The sequence below is a fragment of the Molothrus ater genome, chromosome 3 (assembly GCF_012460135.2).
Source record: "Molothrus ater isolate BHLD 08-10-18 breed brown headed cowbird chromosome 3, BPBGC_Mater_1.1, whole genome shotgun sequence".
NCBI lineage: Eukaryota > Metazoa > Chordata > Aves > Passeriformes > Icteridae > Molothrus > Molothrus ater.
The window spans coordinates 44,625,973-44,647,664 of record NC_050480.2 but is presented as its reverse complement, the minus strand read 5'-3'; the positions used below and the strand labels follow the sequence as shown (position 1 = coordinate 44,647,664).

Genomic DNA, 21,692 nt, shown 5'->3' with positions numbered 1-21,692 from the left:
TTGAAACATCCAGACAACAGCATGGAAGGCAGAACAAGTTCCCCACTAGTCAAAGCTGTAGTGTGGAAATAACCTGATGTAGAATATACAGATCAACCATTTAAGTCTTGTCTAAGATTATGTTGGCTCTTTATGATATGAGGATACAAAGACCAAGCCTTCTATTCTGCACCTATTTCAGGTAAGAGCCTTGGTTCCAAACAAGAAGAAAATGCACATGCTTTCCCTGAAGTCTGACAAACTGCAAACAAAGCTTCACTATTACTAAAAGGCTTGTAACAAGAAGGGCTAAACAGGAGAGCAATTGAATCCTTGCAGCAGCAGCATGGTGACTGACCTTATCTGAAGCCAGGATTCTGAAGGAAGCTATCACTTGCTCAGCCGTGTCGGTGTCTGCCGTTTCTCTGGTCATGAAGTCAATGAAGGACTGGAAAGTGACAGTTCCTTGCCCATTGGGGTCAACCAGAGACATGATCCGGGCAAACTCAGCTTCACCCTTTCACAAAATCCAAAACAAAGAAAATGGTCACCATAATACTGATCTCCAGCAGCCCAAGCCTCTCATGAGCCAGTCAGAACCACTGGCTATAGAGCTTATAAAGCATCTTCCTGACTTGGGAACATCAACAATCAGAGCCAATTAAATCTGCACCTTAAATGCCCACCCCGCTTCTGTAAAAAGGACTGTGCTTTTGGAAGGTGTATCCTTTGTCCTGAATACATAATATGTACCTTTCAATTAAATGTCACCATATTCTCTCCCTCCCACAGTACCAGTTTAGCTTGTTCTAACTTAACACTTCATTTTCCATCTCATCCTAAAGCCATTGTAATTTAGGCATCATGCAGGGAAGTGAAACAATAGCCCAACAAGCAGGGTAGTCACAGACCCACAGAACTAAGAAGGGAAACAATTCTGAAAATTTCATGCCAAATACAGGACAGCTTAACTAAGGATAATCTCTTTCTTTTCCATAAAAAAGGTGAATGTCAGAGGAAATTTTTAGAACAAATAATTGAAGCAAGGAAAATGTAACCCCCAAGGCAAGTTTATAAAAATTAAACAGTATCAAACTCATTCTTCGTCATGCAGGTAGAAAAGGATAAATTTACAAAAACATCAGTTTAATAACTGTAAATTTCAATTTTTAAAGTTTCATTAATTCAAAGAGCAATGCAGTGCACCATAGAATATGGTTTTCAAGTGTCTTGTTTTACTTTTAACTTCCCTTTTAACCATTTGAAAATAAAGAAAAAGCAAAGAAAGTATTGTCTAGTGTGAATGACATTAGTATCCTCTCTATTTAGATAAGCTTTAGTATTGCTGTGGTTAACATTTTAGCTGCAAGCAGAATCAGCTGAGATTTTTTCTTAAAGCTCGTACCAAATCATAACCCATTGAAATTAAGCAAGCTCTGAAATCATCGTGGTCCATCAATCCATTCTTCCTCTATCGACCAAAACAATGTAAGGAATATAGAAGGGAGGGTTTGAAGAATCCAAGGTAATTTCCAGAGAGATGATGAGTTTGGACCATTGGCATATTGGATCCAGTGCATGAACAGTATTCATTGATGTTGCCCGATCAGGTCACAAGAACCATCATCAGTTTTAAAAAAAGAGGAAGAAGTAACTAACATATTACACACAGGAAAGAGACATTTTCACCACAAAAAAAGTAACATCAGGAAAGGTCAGGGGAGAGATAAGGGAGGAGATGAATGGGACAAGAATACAGAGAACACAACCAGAGAAGACAAAGAGAAGAGCGAGGAGAAAAATTTGTTACTAAATTAGTCAAACTCAGTAGATGTTCAAGCTGCCTTCCTGATATGAAATATCTTTGAAATGTTCTGCGTGGAATCCCTAGCAGCCAAAACTACAGTGAAAAAAATGAAATACTTCATTCCAAGGCCAAAGTAAATACATTATGAGAGCAGTCTGCTGATACATGGGAAATAAGTACAGAGATTTTCTCTCTGACTGCAGGCTGTCAAGACCCTGAATACAGCAGAGATGTGCATAATGGCTTAAAGGATGAGACCTGCAAGACTTAGAAGGAGATCAGTTGAAGACCTAGTATGAAATGAGGTTGCTCATTTTCCAGGCAATAACATATCTGCAACATTCTAGACTTGAGGCTGAGTAAACACAAAATGGCATGAGAGTAAGAAGGTAAATAAATCTTTCTTCTGTGCTGTGATAGATTGCAGTGGCTTGGAGAGAATTGCGTCATCCTGTATTAGGAGAGAGCGTAAGAGAACTTGTATTGAGCCTGAGGGAAGGAAGATTGACAAAAGTCTGAATGCAACAAGCATAAGAGCTCTCCTAGTCATCTAGTAGTGTCCAAATAAAATACCTCAAACTAAGTAAAACAAACAAACTGAAGAATCTTTGAAAAATGAAAAAAATATAGCTCAAAGTGATGCTGACAGTCCATCTAAACCAGTTGTCTTCCCAGAGGCAGGATCTTTTCAAAGCATTATGACCAACAGACTGGAGTTTAAACATGCAAACTTTTTGGCTATTGTTACATCTGAAAATAGAATTATTTTAGTTTCCTCTACCTGCAAGTCATTTCCAACCTGTCCTAGACTGATGAGGCAGGCTTTAAATTCATCAGACTGTAGATTGTCAGATTCGTCCTACCATCCCATCACAGGCCATGCATTTGGGAAGGGGAAAGGAAAGAAAAGTCACAGATCAGGTTAGATGGTTAGTAAAGAACCTTCCATTCACAAATTAAAAATTACATTCTTCCAGAATTTCATGGAAATGTAATGTCAACATATGCAATGAATTACCTAAAAAGTGTGCAGTTTTTGCAGTTTCATTCTTTAGACTTTTTCTTAGTAGAAGAGGGTCCTCACTTCAACTACAGAGTTAAAACTCTGATTCCTTCCATCTTTTTTTAAAAATACCTTTGCTGACAAGGCAGATTGCATTCTATGAACTTCCATTTGCTTCCTTCCTTTTCTGTTGTCATGCAGTGTACTGGAAGTACTGGAATGGTCTGCCCGGAAAGGAGGTGGAGTCACCATCCCTGGATATGTTTAAAAAAAGACTGGATGTGACACTCAGTGCCATGGTTTAGTTGAGGTGTCAGGGAATGGGTTGGACTCGATGATCTTGAAGGTCTCTTCCAACCCAGTAATTCTGTGATTCTGTGATTCAGTGTATGTGAGATGCAATAAAAAAAATCACTGAACCCGGGCAAAACATGGTTTCCCCACTCAATTACTGTTACTTCATTCTTGATCTGGTAATACTACTTAATATAATATGCATATCTCAAAGGAGACAAATACAAAATAAATTTATAATTGACAACTTATTTTCAGTTATCAGTCTTCTTTAACAATATATATAGTCAGGTTTTGCTTTTAAAACTGACTTTAAACATGCATTGAATTCCAGGTTAAATGGTTCCTAGTAAAACCACATCAAACTGGAGCATGGTTCTGAACCAATATATTTTTCTACTTTGCAGGTGAAGAAAGTCCCACTAACTTCTTTAAAACAGACTGGCTTGTCTTTTTCTTTCTGTTCTTACAAAATGTGTCCTATCAGAGGGGTACTTTAGAGTGAGTTAACATAAATCCAATTAAGGAGATATTCCAAGATGAAAAATTATTACCCTTATTGATTTTACAGATAGTTTGGAGAAGATCCAAGGTTTTCTGTCTGCTACATACTTGCCTGCTAGATGAATAATTTATTTTTGAACATTTCTATATAGCTATGCATAGGTAAAATTATAAGAGTTTAACAAATGCACTGGGCTTATTTAATATACTAATAGGATGAAGTGGTGCTTTAGTAAGTTAATAACACCATGCATTTTTAAAATATCATGCTGTTATTGACTCCCTCTGCATCAACATCCACCACCCCCATAAAAGAAAGATGAAAACTAACAGTGGGAAGTCAATGAAGAGGAAAAAAGCAAAGTTACAAATCTGGAGCAGCATTTAGTTAAGAGCCATAATCACAGTAGTTTCTAGCCTTTAATATTTCTATTTTATATGATGATTCCTATAAAGCTATGATGATGCTATAAAGCATTCAAATTGGCTTATTTTATCATTCTCAAAATGTTAATCTAGGCTGGTTTGAAACTTGCAAAAGCTGTCCTGGAGACAGGCTATGGCAGGTCCCACCAGGGGTGAAGTTATTCATTTTACCTCATTTCTAAAGCTGAAGATACTTCTGTGTGACTGCAAACAAAATCATACAGAAATGAGAGCTAAGAGCCAAATCCTACCCCACCATCTCCTCTAGTCGGTGTTGGTGGAGGATCACCAGCTACCACCCCATCCACAGAGGGTGGGTGGGTGGGCAGTGTGTGCAGGAGCTGCCCAGCCAGGCACACACAGCAGCAGGAGCTGAGGCAGTGAAGGGCAGATGGGAGTGAGGGGCTGGCACATGCTCCAAGATACCATTTTCTTTAGGAGAGAAGTGCAGTGGTTGTGCTGCAGCTCAGAGCAATCATATGGTTAAGTGGGACTCCCCAGTGAGGGTCCAAGTAGTAGTGCCAAGTGCTATAGCAGGTTTTCACATTCTTGTAGTGAAATTTTCAAATCTTCATCATATGTTGCCTAAAAAAAGCATCTTTGAAGTATATCAGAGTTTCATGGAATTCAATGGCATTTTGCAATTAAAGCATAGATCAAGCCCATGTGGAGGCTTTCTCAATTGGAAATGGTTCTTGACATTTACTTTTATTGTTTGCAGACCAACATTAGGAGCTGAAATTAATCTTTTAACAAATATAAATAACTTTGCCTTGTTTATATTTTCCTTCCAATACAAAGAAAAACACTAAAATCTCCTTCATGTTTCATTATTAGTCCCCAGAAATCTTTTCCCTTCTTCTTGTGATTTATATGTGACCTTATAAAACAAGTGAACTTCTGAGTCAAACTAATCCATTCTTAAATATGTCCTTAATTTTCCTGAATGCTAATCGACCTGCATAAGCCTAAACATATGATTCCTTTAATAGAGAGCTGTTGTTTTTCTGTTAGCAAAATATAGGGTGGCATGACGCTATTTTTCTGCATGCAGAGCTCCTACTTGAAATCTGGAGTTTGCAGAAAAATCAATAGTAGAATGTATTAGCAGCCGTTAAAATAGTACAGGGAGAGCAGCTGCAGGTATTTCATCACGTACTTTGCAATCTTATTTAGAATTTACTAAATATACTTAATCTGAAAAAGGCATCCCTGCATAAAGAAATGTCAAAACCAGTGACTGACAACCTATCTGTGTGGTATCCTGATTTGGCTGCATACCATTATTCAGCTATGCACCATTTTGAACACTTCTAAACCGCTTCTGTGATTCAGACATTGTGTCCCACTTTCTCTTTTTTCTCCATGCAGTCACATTAAGGAAGGAAATATAGCAGCAATGCTAAAGATTTATATTTATAACTACAACTAGACTGTGCCTTCAGGCACAATTTCTAGCAAGGAGTGGGGCAGCAGGGGTAAGCAAGTGTAAGCATCAGCACCCTCAGGAATAACTCCTGGGGCGCCAGCATGTGTACATGCCTGCTGGGAACACAAGAGCCAAGAGGGCTCACGCCCCCATGAGCCAGGGGAGAGAGCCTGTTTGCCACTTGCCTTTTCAAGGATGACTTGTAAAGCTCTCTGTGCCAGCACATCTCTGCTGGGGATGCACTGAGAGAAGCGTGACTCTTCCTGCCCTTGTAATTCTCACATGCACTGTGAGAATTTTTTTTTAATATATTCTTCTCAGGGAGGAAGACAGGGGTTCCTTTTTCAGATTCACAAGTAAAGGAAGTTGTTTCTAGAAGCACCCTAAAAAGAGTTTTTAGATTTATGTGTACCAAAATACATACTTTAAAATGGGGAAAGGAATTGCATATTAGTACTTTGCTGACGTCCTCAACACACACTGTCAGACATTAAGAAATGTCTTAAATGTGAGAAATGCCACACAAATCAGAGCTATACCATGCATAAATTATTCTGTTGTACTTAGATATTTAAAGCCTCCTTGTCAGTGACAGTATTAATTTTTGGGATCCTTTCTGGCTATTCATCATGGTGAACAGCAACCCAATCCTTCAAATGTATTTTAAACTATATCAAGCATTCAGAAATGCTGCTAAGTGCCACAAAATTTGTACATATATTGTTAATTCCATCTGACATGAAGAGACAGTATTTTTCATGCTAGTGCTTATGTTCAGATAATCCAGTTTTATCTTCATTTCTATTTAAGGAAATCAAAACCATAATATAATCCATTACTGCCTTCTTTTTCTAAAGATGAACAAATATAAAGTCTTCATTATTTTATGTACACTGAAGTAACTCTGAAGCACACTGAATTGCCTTCATTCGCCAACACTAAATATTCAAATGTGCAAGGACACAGGAAAGATAGAAAAATGAAAAACAAGCCTGTCTTTCTCCAGCATATTTGTTCAAAGCCTCCTTCTCGCCAGTGTAGATTGAGTTGCATCTGTCCATTAAATAACAGTGTAATTTAATCCTTATAAACTTCTCTTTTATCAGTGTTTCTACTATCTGTTCCCAGCAAAAAGCCTGGCTTGACGGTTGAGTCATTTTAGATCTTATCTTCTTCCTTTCTTTAAATTGCATTATGCTACTGAGAAAATAATTGTTACACTCTGTCAGTGCAAACGTCCACCTAGACCAGTTTCCCTTGTTCGATTCTGAGGGATGGGGTATACTAAAGAGGGCATTTGTAAAATGGTGCTTTCCTTATGTGATCCTTCCAGACCTCTCTTTTTGAGCCATTGGATTATATCTGTCATGGGGAAAGGCAGGGTCTACAGCTAAGCTTGCAGACCAGGCCCAGGTTGTTGAGGCCACAGAAACAGATGAGGATGTATGACAGATAAAACATCTGTCACCTTCTGCTTCTGACCTGGCCATTCAGGCTTCCTGCAACAGGAGCCAGGACAAAAGGGACACAGCCTAAAGCCTTGACCCATTATAGCCTGAGGAAAGAGACAGTCAGGAACACGTAAGAATCTAAGAGCTGGGCAGCTATTTTGTGTTACTCATTATTGTTGTAGCCCATCTCCAGTGTGCTAGCAGCTGTGTGACACAACCGCCTTCTTTCAGGTCATACAGCCTTTCCTAAGGCTTGCTCTGTGTTATGCTTTCGTATTTCAGTGTCTTACTACATCTGCAAAGCCTGAAAATCCATGACAGTAGGGCTGGTTGGTGTAGGATTTAGCTTCTCCCTTCAAGCAGCCTGAGGCACCAAGAGCTGACTGTGATATTTCCTCTGCCACAGAGCAAGCCTTGCTGCAAGCGGGACAGAGAACTCACCTATGAGCTACAAAGGTACAGGGATGCTAGAAATGCCCATCCAGCATAAAATAGACTTGGATTCAGTCACTTTGCCTCCTTATCTTTAGGGAACTGTCAAATCTTTGTGCAAACACCTTGGTTTCCCTTAGAGAAGTCTCTCAAGTACAGGCATGTAATTTATCCAGGCCTGGTACTTTGTCTGCTTTTAATAGCTCTAATTGCTCAATTATTTGCTCCCGTGCATTGGGAAAGCCATTTGGTATGCTACTTCCTTCCACCCCAGGAAAACTATCTCTACTTTTGTGATGTTATATTCTGCTTTCTTAGAAAATACAAAAAAGAATTATGCTGTACTAGAATCACATTAAGATTTTTCCATAGAATCTATTCCTAGTTCTGTGTAGCTACATTTCCCTGTGCTTGTATGTTTCTTCAGCAAGCAGAGGTTTGATAATTCTGGTCTTCTTCTTAAATAGTTAGGTGTATTCTAAAGAAGGCTTAGTAAACTGACTATCAGCATCCATTGCATATCAAATGAAAGTGCATGTATGGGCAACCAATTTGAATTGAGCTGGACCAACAGGATGCAGGTGAAAAGGAAGTGGCATTTTGCTCTACCCTGAAATTATTTGAAGGACTGACTTGACAGACTGGTGCTGCATTATATGTTTTCAGTATTTGAACTGTGAACTTGGTTTTAAAGGTGGGTTCATGTGAGCACAGAGGCCATCAGAACTAATTCATGTTCAGATTGTTCTCCAACTGCAAATGTCAGATCCCCATCTGCATATATTTTGCTATTGTGTATATTAATAGTTACCTTTATAACACCCTGTCCATAAATACTGCATAACTCACAGAAGTGAGTTAAGTTTCTTCACAGCACAATTTTCCTTCCTACTTTTTTATTCATCCATATTTAGAAAACTAAAAAAAGGAACAGCCTCTTATTTCCCACATACAGCCAGAAAAATAAAAGATATTCCTGGACAGCTGTAAGTGTCCCAACTATATTCCCTACAAATAAATTTCTAGGGACACAAGTTGTGATTCAAAGGGGAAAAAAACCTCTGTGATATAGATTACAGCTAAATTTAATGAGATAGAAACAACAGCAAGTACTTAGAACATGCTGTACAGTCTTAAAATAAAAGAGTCATGTTATTTTCCAAAACACATGAATTTATGCAGTTCTGCTTATTATTTGAACAAATACTAAATCATATTAGCAGAGCTATAACTCTGCATTACACTTAAAAAGCAAAATTTAATTTATTTGCACAATGCTACTGGGCTGTGGGGAGCCCTGGGCAACATGATCTAGTGGATGGTACCCCTGCCCAAGGTGGGGAGAGTGGAACTAGATGATCTTTGAAGCCCCTTCCAACCCAAGCCATCCCATGACTTTATAAATTCTTTCTTAACTGATCTTTTTTTCTCTTTTAAAAAGAGCCCATTGCTAGCTCATTTGAAGGTTTTTTAAAAGGCTTATGTTTGGAATGCCAAGAAACTCGCTTTTGGGAAGAATAAATATTGCTAGTTGAGAAAAAGCAGGAGTACTGTACCCTGTCAAAGTGATTGAATGATGCTCTGAAGTCATTCATCTGTTCCTGGGTGATACCCTTGGCATCTCTTGTGAGGATCTGAGTCTCAACCTCATTGATAGTTCGAGCAATGGTGGTAAGCAGGAGCTCCCATCCAACACGGATGTGCTATGAGAGAAAATTCTGAGTTATTACAGAAGCAAATATATTCTTTTAAGAGTGTAAAATGTACAATAAGAAATAAATCAGCTCTAAATATTTATGTGATACTTTTTCCATACCACTAACTCTCTATTAGGACCAACGATCTCTAAAAATATAAATGGCCTTCAGAAAAATACGAAACTGGTTTCTAAATGGGTACTCCTTCACTAAAACATGAAAATAAATGAAAATAAAACAAGTCTTATGAGACTGTCAGAAAGCCTGCCAAATTCCCTCTGCTGTGGCAGTCCCTTTAAATCAGGGAAGGTAGTTACACAGCACATGAGGACCAAAAGAACTAATAAATAGAAAAGGGAGTAAATGGCTACCTCCATGGTATAGTTGGTGTGCTTGTTGTCAAACACCAGGGCTTCTTGAATAAGCTGATGATCTCCTTCCAGTTTGTCAATATTGTGTTTATAATTAATTATATTGTGCTCATATTGCTTCAGCTGATTCATCTGGTCCTCCAAAGGCCCTGTCATTTCAATAGAACTGCGGGCAATTTCCTGTCAGAAGAAAAAAAAGACACCCCCCCAGTCCCACAAAATTTAAGCTTCAGCTGTGCTAATTGACCAATGTTCACATAAATATGTCGTATTTTATACTAAAAAGCAACAGTACTAACACCTTCATACAGTGGAGATGAGAAACTTTACTGTAGAAAACACATTTCAAAAGAAACGTGTCAGATTTATATCTGGAATTAGTGTTGAGACCCCAGTGAACCTGGTATCTTTTCTACAAAAAGCAGAAGCTAAACAGTAATTGGTTAGTGATTGATTTTTCAAAGCTGAATCTCTTGGTCTACCATTAAGGTACCACTTGTACAAAGTTCCACAAAGTTTTAAGAATAACTTTAACAGGTGCTAAATAGTTTAGGCTCAAACAGCTGGCGAACTGTCATTGACTTCGCTGTTGCCCTGTATATAAAGATGAAAAAATTAAAAATCACTTTGTTCATTAGCTTCAGCATGAGGGTCTGGCACTCACCTCCATCTTGGTCTGGATCCATGGCCCGATGACATTGGCCTGAGCAGCAAACTGGCGGCGCAGGCGCTCGTTGGCATGCTGGCGGGCTAATTCCTCCTGCAAGGATTGATCCCTCTGAGGCACCAGCTGCTTCACCTGTTACAGTGGGAGGGCACTAAAGGTGAGTAGGCGCAATTCAATAGTTTAAAAACAAATAGAACAAGTAAGTCTACAGAGAAAGAATGCAATCATTTCCTGTATTTTAACAGCACTCCTAGCCAGGCACCAGCCTCAACACATGCCTCTCTTGTCCTGGCAGAAAGACAAAGAGGACATAGGTAATATTGCATGACAGGAGCAAGTGATATTGTGAAGTGAGCTGGGCAAGCATAAGGGAGAGCATAAGGTACTGTAGAAATTCATTCTGGCATCTGATGATCTAGAATAATTTAGAGATGTATTGTAAAGTTCTCTGAATATTCTCAGTAATTCTCAAGCGGAATAATGTGCTACAATGTCCTTTCTGTATTTAGCAATTTAGCATACATTACCTTTTCCCACTTGCTACGAATCTCTTCGACTGTAACAGTGCTGTAAGGATTGGTTGCACTTATTCTCATGCTGTAACTCTGGATGACTTTTTCAACTTCATTCTGGATTGACAGTATGGCCTGTCGTTCACCATCTGCCTCTGGCAAAGTAGCTTTAAATTGATCGTGTGCAGAGATTAAACTCTAAAATCGGAAACAGAGAGGGAAAGCATGAAAACTCTAACATTTCTTCCAGCATCTGGAAGATCTGCTGTAAATAAGCACAGCTCCTCTTTCAGGCTCTCTCTCAAACATCTGGCTTCTGGGTGTAGATGCAGGAAATAATACAATTACCTGAATTTCCTCTATGCTATGAACAATAAACATGTCCTGTAGGTCTTCCATAGCACCTTCCATCCAGTTGTTGAAAGGAGCAGCTCTTTTGGCAAACTCCAGGTGAAGCTGATCAATTGTTTCAAGCAGTTTCTCTGTCCTCTGTACGGGTTGGGAAAAGTGCATTCTTTTGTTATTAGGGCAAAATCTAGCTCCACATACCACATACCCACCCAGAAACCAAGTCATGCCTCATTTTTTGAAATGCATTTGATTGCATTGACTGATTTCACCACCCACTTGAAGGATTCCCACTTGAGGCAATTGGACTAATTGCAGTAGTACTCTCATATCCAACACATTAAAAGGAGTGGGTGTATGCTTGTGAAGTATAATACTAATATTTTAAGTATTTTAATATGCATATATATTAAGTATTTTTGTTATTGGGATCTATCTGCAAATGAATTAAAATCTGCTGATTTTGATTTGCCAATTTCTTTTAAGTACAAAAAGGAAGAATTACACATTTCTCGCCTTGGCATTTATGTGTGTGACTTCCTCTTTTCCAACAGAACAAGGTTTTGCAAAGTATCTCAGTGCTTTGAAATACTCACCACCAAAAATTAACTTACTGCTGGACAGAAAGGTATGCAAGACTGCAAACTCAGACTGGTATGAAAAGGTAACCAACCAACAGCTTTTTTTAGCCTTGCTGGACATCAGATTCCCACAGAGGGGTGCTACAAACCACATGACATTTGTTGCTGCATTAGAACTGTCTGTGGCAGCTCAGAACTGTCAAGTCTACTCTGAGTAATTCAGTCCATTTGCAAGAGTAACCACACAAAAATTAAAATTATCTGAGATAAGGGTTTTTTGCTCTTTGGACTCCAAAGTGGATGCTAAAATGCACCACTTCCAGATCTGAAATAAATGGTTCATTTCCCTCTCCCTTCCTCAGCTGAGCTGCTGATTCTTATTATATGGTTTACCTCCAGTGCCTCTCTCCTTTTCTGGGTGAGTGTTCCCAGACTGTCCCATTGGTCACATATCTTTTGACATCTATCATTGACACTTGCAGCATCATGGTAGTCCAGTTCACTAGGAAAGAGCAAAGGCAAAACTCTGTGACTTTTTGAAAGACAGGAGCAGTGTCCACACATCCACTGGCCCTCAATAATTCTTCCCCTCTTCTTTGCAATATTTCTCCTAAGGTGAGCAAGTGTTGCAGTACAGACATTGTGTTTAGGCATTCAGCATTTCAAGAAGCACAGCACAGGAACAGGATCAATCCCCTCTGTTCTGAGAAAAATCAAGTGACACCCAGGTATTAATCACACTTAAGGTGCCCAAAAGGCATCTTTGTCATAGTTATTCCTGTGACACAAGCAATTTGATCCCCTGATGGCCAGAATGTTTCAGTCTTGGTCTTTAACAAGTTTGCAAAGATCGGTACCTTTTTAAATTAATTGGCCTGAAATATCCACTTTGTTTTAAATAATCCAATGATCCTTTCCTTATATGCTTTGAAATTATTTAACTGAGAAACACAAATCAGGCTTGCATTCAAAGTGTAACCTCTCACAAGCCTGGCAGTACTAATAGGGGCTCCCAGGATCTGGGGAGCAGAGAACAATTTTCATCTTCCTCTCCAGGATCTCCTCAGAGATCTACACCCCAGAACTGGCTGCTTCAGAGAACAGGGATCTCCAGACCCACATATGCCACCAGGATGAATGAGTGCATTCACAAAGGACAGCAGTTACCATTGCTTTTTCACCTGCTTAATCGGCTAGTATAATCCTGAAGAAAGAAACTTACTATTCAGACTGAGACTGGAATAAATTTTTGAGGTTATGTCCTGAGATTCTGGACTGACTCTGCTTCAAACTGAACTTTTGATCTCAGTGGCAAATGAAAATCATCCATAATACATGTGTTTGACACTTTGGAAACTCCCTTTTATTGGTGCATCACCATCCATTGAATTTAGCTCTTGGCTTTGCTTTGAGAACACTCTGCCCAGTACTAAACGTTACAGGGACTGTAAATATGTGACACATGGCAATAATGAATCTAAGGTTTACTTTGAGGCTTGAAGAAGACAGCAAGTGCTGATAGAATTTGTTCCCTTTTTGTTTGAGCATTCTTCTCTAGGCAATTGGCAAGAGGAGTGAACAGATCACACTGCCAGTAATACAGAGAATCGCAGAGGACAAAATGAGAACAGAGGCAGCTTTCCTCTGTGAAGCCAGAGGCCAGAAGCCAGCAGCTCTGTAGGCCAGGGGCAGTGTTCATGTTGTTTCTCCTAAGCCCAGTCAGAGCAATCTGGTTTGGGAAAAACCTGAGAAGTATGAGAACCATTCTCATTTAAAAGAAGCTTCAGATTGACTGTTGAAAGTCAAGAATAGTAAACAGGTACCCCAGGTAAAAAAATATGATAACAATCACAGAATTACAAAATCACATAGTGGGTCAGGTTGGAAGGGACTAGAGTGGGTCATCCTAGAGCATATGTTACAGGATTGAGGCCAGGCAGTTCTTAAATATCTTCAGTGAGGGAGATTACACAACCTCTCCTGACAACCTGTTCCAGTGCTTAGTCACTCTCACAATGAAGAAGTTGTTCCTCATATTCAGATGGAATTTCCTGTGCATCAGTTTCTGCCTGTTGCCTCTTGTCCTATTGCTCAGCCCCACTGAGAAGAGCCTGGCTCTTGGCACCCTCCCTTTAGATACTGATAGACATGGATGAGGTCCCTTCTCAGTCATCTCTGCTCGAGGCTGAACAGGCCCAGCTCCCTCAGCCTTTCCTCATAAGAGAGATGTTCTAGTCCCCTCATCATCCCTGTATCCCTCCACTGGCCTGCTCCAGGAGCTCCATGTCTCTCTTGTACTGAGCATCCCAGAACTGGACCCAGCATTCCAGATGTGGCCTCACCAGGGTTGAGTAGAGGGGTGGGATCACCTCCCTTGAGCTGCTGGCAATGCTCTTCCTAATCCATCCCAGGACACCTTTGGCCTTCCTGGCCATGAGGATGCACTGCTGGCTCTTGGACAGCTTGTTGTCCACCAGGACCCCCAGGTCCTTCTCCACAGAGCTGCTTTCCAGCAGCTCAGCCCCCAGCCTGTGCTGGTGCAGGGGCTTTTCCTCCCCACGTGCAGGACCCTGCTCGTGCCTTTGATAAATTTCAGTCAGTTCTTCTCTGCCCAGCTCCCCTCCCTGCCCAGGTCCTTCTGGGGGGCTGCACAGCCCTCTGGGGTACTGGCCCCTCCTCCCAGCTTTGTGTTGTCAGTGAACCTGCTGAGGAGGCATCTGCCCCTTCACCTGAGGCATTGATGGACAAGGTGAACAACATTGGGCCCAGTGCTGGACCTTGGGGGACACCACAAGTGACAACTCAACCATGTGCCACTGGATACAACCCTCTGGGATCTGCCATTCAGACAGTTCTGAATCCACCTCACTGTCTACTCATCCAGCCTGCACTTCATGACTGTGCCCATGAGGATGTTGTGAGAGATGGTGTTGAAAGCCTCACTAAAGTCAAGAGAGGCAAAACCCACTGGTCTTCCCACATCCATCCAGGTAGTTGACTCATTGTAGAGACAACCAGGTTGGTCAAGCGTGATTTACCTGACTACTCCTGATCACCTTCCTGTCTTCTCTGGCTAGAGAAGGCCTCCAGAATCAGACACTCCATCACCTTGCCAGGGATTGAGATGAGGCTGGAGGCTGGTAGCTCCCTGAGTCCTCTTTCTTGCCATTGCTGAAGACTAGGGTGACATTTGCTTTCTTCCAGTCCTCAGGCCCCTCTCCTGACTGCCATGGCCTTTCAAAGATCATCATGAGCAGCCTCGCTATGGTATCCAGCAGTTCTTTTAGCATTCATGGATGCAGCCCATCAGAGCCTATAGACTTGTAAGATGTCAAGTTTGCCTAGGTATTCTCTAATCCAATCCTCTAAACAAGTTTTAAAAATAACAAAAAACCCCCAGAATTGTGGAAGTAAATTCTCATATGTAAAGAGAAAACTGACAGCAAGTCACACTGTACAAGGGCTCCTTAACTGGAAAACTCACTTCCTTCTTTGGAAGCCTTTTCATTAGCCTTCAAGGGGTACAACAAAAGTCACCTCTCTGCTAAGAAACTTTAAGTTAGAAGCATAGAGTCTTGGATGAAACAGGCTGAGATTGATTTTGCTGTCAGGAGCTTTTGGCTGAAAGTTGGGGTTTTTTTTTTTTTTTGTTAGAGCATATTAAGTTTATTAGATTATGTTCCTGAGTGAGCAAACTTTATTTTTGCTTCAATGGATCACTTATCTCCTTTTGTCAATTAAGGGTAAGGGCAGGTGTCCTTCCATGAAAGTGAGGGACTGATTGTACCAGCTGTGGTCAAAGTCCTGGAAGGTGATACGCCACCTTCCTCCACAAGCTCTGCCAGGGAGATTCAGTCATTCCCCGTAAGATCTCTACTATCCTGTTCCTTCCAGGGATATGTGCTTCAGACAAATAGGTAGGAGAATAATATCAAAACAATTTTTTAAAAGGGCACTCATGGTGCTAACTAAATCCTACATTAGTTTACCAAGTGGCATTAAGCAGTGTAGCTCCACTACCTTTCTGGGCCTGCTGTTGTTTACTTCAAGTAAGTGTATTATAGGTATCAAAGAACATTTTTCTGCTCAAAGCAGGAGCAGATGAAGTAATATCTCAAAGATTAATTAGCTGGAAATAAAACACAGGCTTACGTTCCCTGTTCTATTAATTTTTGTATCTTTCTCAATGTTGAGGAGACTAGATTTACATTTTGTAAAAATACAGTGCGTGAAGTACTACTTCTCATGTGTTACAGACATTCTGAGAGAACAATCTTTCTATTTGTTTGGCCACTTGAAACCTACAGCCTTTGGAATTTAAAAGTCATTAAGTTACCACTATTGATCTTATGAGCAACTCAATCTTCTCTGTCGAAAATTAAAAATTCAGTCAAATTTTAACCTGATCCAGAGAAACACTTAGGTGTGAGCTCACTTTGGGAACAGTGATAGTGCCACAAAAATAACCTGCTGAGCAACATGTTTTAGCAGTGCTTCAGAACAAGGCTCATGTTAACCATGCATGTAAGCACAATTTGAGCCCAAGTCTCCAGAATCAAAATTACTCTAAAATCAGTCTTACAGATAATGGTCTGCTTGGCTGAAAATCAGTCACTATACTACAAGTGATAGATATACAAGAAACTACTTTCCAAAATTTTTGTCTTGATGTTTGAAAACATTGAAATTAGCACATAAGATCATAAATTAATATGGGTTTTTATAGCACAGCTTACTCAAATGAGCATTTACTATGTCATAAATGGCAAATCTCATTTTAGAAATGCCTCTGCCCTTCAGCTTTGTATAAAGCCCTATCCAAGCCCTGTCATGCCTCTTTGCCAAGGAATATCTAAGTTTATATAGGCTGGGAACACAACAATCTTATAGCAGCATCCTGGCTGGAATTGCCTGTTTGCATACACACATAAATTCTCTATTAAATAACATCAATCAACAAGCTTTAGCAACTTTAACCTTAAGCACACAGTGGACTGAGCTGTAGCAGAAATACCAGGACAGGAAACTGTAACTAGTAGAGTTCAAGGTCATACAGCAATAGTTCTCCTTTGAAATTGCAACTTTAGGCATCCAAGAGATTGATTAAAACAAAACATGGAGGTGTACTGACTTGGAATTTAGACACAGACAATGATGCTTTCTGTAAGGGCCTGCTTCAGTGATGAGGAAAAAAAACAACCAACCCACCAACCAAATGAAAATCAAGAAATAAATATCCACACTGACTTCAACAGGCTTTGTATCAAGATGCCAATGCACATTTCTTAGCATTCAGACATTAGTCCTTCTTTAAAAATATGGATTAAGAAAGAAATTAGCATTTTCCTCCATAATTTTATTGTAGGAGGAATTATGTATAAATAATTAAAATCAGTATTTAAATAGAAGCTGCCCATTTGCTTGTACCAGTGATAAAACCTGACCTTTATGACCTTTCATTCAGTGTTCCCCATGGGCATTAAGCCTAATTCAGTTACACAGTCACAGTGAAAAATCAGGCACTGATAGCACCATTGTATGGAGAAGCAGAGAAGTCAAATTAGAGCATCTCTAAATGCAATCAGCTTTCAGCACCTTTGCAGCCCAGGCCACAAATAACTTGTTTTACTTCACACAGCAAATTACTGAAACAACTGAGAAGAGACAATCCCAAAATAGACAGGATACAGTGCTCACTGGCGTCACCAGAGGTAAAGGACAGAGGGTTCAAAACACTGGTAAGCAGATGCTGTGCTATGTATGCTACATTCCCAAAGTTTCTCATAATTCATAAAGCTGAAGCTGAAGTAGCAATGATTAGGTGTTACAGAAACTTTCTTTAGTATAAAGAGAAACAAATCTCGGGGCAATCCCAAGCACAAATAGAGACTGGGTAGAGAATGGATTGAGAGCAGCCCTTGGAGGAAGGACTTGGGGATGTTGCTAGACAAGAAGTTAATATGACCCAGCCATGGGCACTCCCAGCCCAGAAAGCCAAACGTGTCCTGGGCTGCATCCAAAGCAGTGTGGGCAGCAGGGCCAGGGAGGGAATTCTGCCCCTCTGCTCTGCTGAGACCCCACCTGGAACCCTGCATCCAGCTCTGGGATCCCCAGAGAAGACATGGACCTGTTGGAGCAGGTCCAGAGAAGGGACACAAAGATGATCAGAGTGGTGGAGCATCTGTCCTAAGAAGACAGGCTGAGAGACTTGGGGCTGTCCAGACAAGGAGGTTTTGGGGATACCTTATGGCAGCCTTCCAGTGCCTAAAGGGGACTTACAGGAGAGCTGGAGAGGTACTTTCAATGACGACAAGGGGGAATGGCATTAAACAGGAAGAGGGCAGGTTTGGATTGGATATTAGGAAGAAATTCTTTACTGTGAGGGTGGTGAGGCACTGGAACAGGTTGCCTGGAGAAGCTGTGGATGTCCCATACCCAGAGGTGTGGGGCGAGGTTGTATGGGGCTTTGAACAATGTGATCTAGTGGAAGATGTCCTCATCCATGGTAGGGGTCTTGGAACTAAATGATCGTTAAGGTCCCTTCCAACCCAAGCCATCCTATGAAATAACTCCACAACAGAGATCAAGGCACACCAGAAAGTGTTTCATAATCTCACTCATTCAGGGCAATCTCCATTCTCTGTGGTTTTTTCTGATTTCTTTCACATTAACCAAAGCACAGTACTTAGTCTGCCCACTATGCTTAATTTTTCTTCCTTTAAAAAATCCTGAAGATGGAATTTTTCTTTTAAATCCATTGGAATTCCACAATTACTGTAAGTGCTGCTGCTATCAGATATGATACACTACATTTTTAGACAAGTATCTGATTTTTAATTGTTAATGAAGATGGAGCTGTTTGTGAGTCATGATCCTTCACAAAGTGAAAAAAGGGCATGTTTCTAAGATTTCATTTCTGAGCAGTAACTGTTCTGCCAGTTCAAGGTGAGAAATTGTAACTTGGAGAGCTTCAAGGAAGCCAAGGGCAGGAATCTGAGAGCAAATTATTTCGTTTCCAAATTATTTTGTTTCTCCTTCAGTAAAAAGGAGACAATGGCAATTCCAAATATAATACCAAGAGGTTGTGAAAATAAGCATATTAGAGACAGTTAAATCTGCAGGAAGTCAGTGCATTACCCACTATTATAGAGATAATAAAGGGATGTGAAGCATTTTGAAAGGACCAATATTCTTGTGAAGATACTTAATCTGTAATTTGTGTAAGTGAAATTATTTTCTAAGTTAAACAACTCATAGCTCATACCTCTCAGCAGACCATATGAACTGAGAAATAAACACCTCCAGGATTCCCATCAACCCACAATGGACTCATGGGTAGAGCTAATCTAAAATATTTCTGTAAAGTCAAGTTTAAAATGTTTCTTTTCAAATAGTTTTGTTCAGTTGAATATCTATATTTGGTTGGGGGTAAGGGGGAGATGAGGGAAAGGTCTCAGTGACCAGCTCAGATAATATACTTATGAAGCTATGCCTGGAATTCCTTCGTTGGTACCTATGACACTATCAAATTCATTGGAAAGAGTTTATCGCAAAGTTAAATGTCAGCAGCTGCAAGCCTTTAAATGGAACATACTTCAGCTCCTGGGCAATGGCAGCGATCTGTTCCACCCTGTCCTGGTGAGCAGCCAAATCGCTCTCAAAAGCTTCATGTTTCCTTAACATGGCACGGACTTCTGTCAGAGAGGCAGACTCGTAATCCTTCTGAAGCAAGGTCTGCTCTTTGCCTGAAAGAGGAAATAAAAATATTACTAATTTTTTAGCAATTTTTTTGTTAGGAAAATTGTAAATTTAATCAACTTTTTAGTTGAGGCATGGTGAAAATCAAATGTATGATTTCATATGATTTGATTAAATCCCACCCCTACTGAAATCAGCAGCAAATTGTCAGCACATGTTAATTAGAAACATATATTTTTAAGGCTCTCACAGTAATGTCCTGGGTTTTGCATAGGCAGCTTATACAGGTCTAAAATAGTGAGTACTACATTGCTGGAGAAACTGGCATAAAAATGGCATATTAGCAAAAACTGTATCTCTAAACCACTGTGATAATTTTTTGTAGAATAGATTTAAAAACCCAGAAATTACACTGCTATGCTCAGCTTCACTCTTACTAATGATCTGTTATTCTTTTTTAATGTTCTGTCTTCAATTCATTAGTCATTTCAGCACTTAAAAAAAATAAACCTGAGATGTGTGACTGCCTTTTGTATTGAACTCTGAATTTTAAGTGGAAAATGCCAACTCATCTACAAAAGGCTAGAGAAACAAAGATTAAGTAGAAACTGAAACATTACTGCTGAGTAGCTCCTATGTTGGACAACTGAATCCACACAGACAGGCCCTGCAGCTGCACTCACACATGGCATTTGCAGCTCTGTGAATCCTAGAGCCAGAAGCAACTATTGTTCCACTTGCTGTGTACCAGCTTATGTGAAGTTTTCCCTACACAACAGCTATGACTTGCGACCATGAGGAGTTTTTATGCTCAGAAAATCGGCTCTCAGGGCTGTAGTCTCCCTTCTAGTATCTGCTTGGCAACCATTTACAGCCTTGCATGCTTCCAGCAACTGTAAGAGGATGGACTCTGATTCATTTTCACAGTGTCAAAATAATCTAGCTGGGAAAAGCCAGAAGCATGGCAGAAACAGGAAGACAGTCGTCAGGATGATAGAGCAGACCTACGTTTAATAGGCCTGAACAAAACTGAATGTCACTGTAAGGTCCTACAGGTGTCACAGCTACAGGTAAGGTTAGGTTACCATTAGAAGCCAGAACTATTAATAGTTTATAATTAAGAGTTTGGAGCAAAGCAGACACAAGTCCAGTATCATGTAGTTTATCTCAACTATTCAGAACATCATGATGACCAAATAATAATAAACTCAGAATATTTCTGTTAAGTATTCACACTTAGCCAGTGGTATGACTGAATTCCTGGTGTACAACTGTGTAGGAATACATTAGCAGTAATGGCTTCTATTCAAATGCAGAATATTCCCATTAAGTTTGACTCACTGCCTCAAGCATGATTTTTACAGTTACATCTCATTAGCAACATGCCAACAAGTTAGGACCGTTACTACAGTCAACAAAACCTGACATTTTATCTGTTATTATTTTAGATTGTCTGAAATTGTCCAAACTACTTATGAGTGAGTTTCTAGCTGGCAAATACTCAGCACTGACAGGTCGACTTCAAACATTAGAATACTAAAATGTAAAAAGCCATCTCTCCTCACCATATGCCCACTGTTCATGAGTGGAAGCCTTCTGCCTAAATTTCTCAGCCAAGTGTTCCAGTCTTTCCAGTCGTCGTATTTCATTCAGCAGCCACTCTTCATAGCCTTTCTCAGCTTGCTCAAGTCTCTGCCAAGCGCCGGCAATATCCTGTGAAGAGAATACATGGGAGAGATGGATGAAACTATAATCTCTTTTTAACTACGTTTACAGATTTTTGATTCATTCACAATTTGGCTTCAAAAAGAGAAGTTTTTATGTGCAGATTTTGTAAAATCACAGAGTTATATAACACATTGTCGGGGCGTTGTGTTTTAGTGTGGACACCTGCTCCTCATAGTGTGTTGTGTTCAGGGGCATTTATGAAAGGAGCCCCTATAGAAATGGTTTCCAAGCATGGCTACAGGTCCAATGTCTTCACAATATATTGCTTTTACCTCCCATTTTACAATGTGTGTGTTCTTTTATAATATATCTATGTGTTATCAAAATGAAAGTGCTTTGCTTTTACAAGTGGACAATAGCAAGGTAATTACTATCTAGAGGATTTGGTGCATGTTTTACCTGGAACACAAATTCATTTCACTTTCTGTGGTATACAAAGTTTTGTAAGCTTTCTTGCAAACTCAAAAGACATGAGTGGGAAGCTGAAGTAACAGGGCCCTTATTTTCTGCATATGGAGGGTGGACAATAACCCTTTCCAGATAGAGCAATTTTTTTGTTTATGAAAAACAAAACACAATGATAGAATAGAGTAGAGAAACAGGTTTGCTGGATTCCACAGGAAATGTTTTGACCCAGTCAAGTCACAGTACTTATCAGCAGATGAGAATTCTTGGTACGGACTATTCTTATCTTCATAGACATAAGAGAAAAGGCAGAATAGGAAAAATGTAGAAACATGTATTGAGCAATGTTTGTTTGTTTGA

At 39.9% G+C, this 21,692-nt stretch overlaps 1 protein-coding gene across 1 annotated transcript in view; it reads right to left on the bottom strand.

The window, feature by feature from the left end:
• The window catches only part of ACTN2 (actinin alpha 2), a 66,973-nt gene that overhangs the window by 2,275 nt on the left and 43,006 nt on the right, over positions 1-21,692 (bottom strand). The window contains exons 11-20 of the mRNA XM_036380841.2: positions 20,765-20,912; positions 19,096-19,246; positions 11,895-12,003; positions 10,921-11,061; positions 10,588-10,770; positions 10,058-10,192; positions 9,394-9,573; positions 8,882-9,028; positions 1,385-1,450; positions 338-496 (exon numbers count right to left, since the gene is read on the bottom strand). Of these exons, the coding sequence (XP_036236734.1) occupies positions 338-496; positions 1,385-1,450; positions 8,882-9,028; positions 9,394-9,573; positions 10,058-10,192; positions 10,588-10,770; positions 10,921-11,061; positions 11,895-12,003; positions 19,096-19,246; positions 20,765-20,912 (1,419 nt within the window). The remainder of the gene's footprint in view (positions 1-337; positions 497-1,384; positions 1,451-8,881; positions 9,029-9,393; positions 9,574-10,057; positions 10,193-10,587; positions 10,771-10,920; positions 11,062-11,894; positions 12,004-19,095; positions 19,247-20,764; positions 20,913-21,692) is intronic.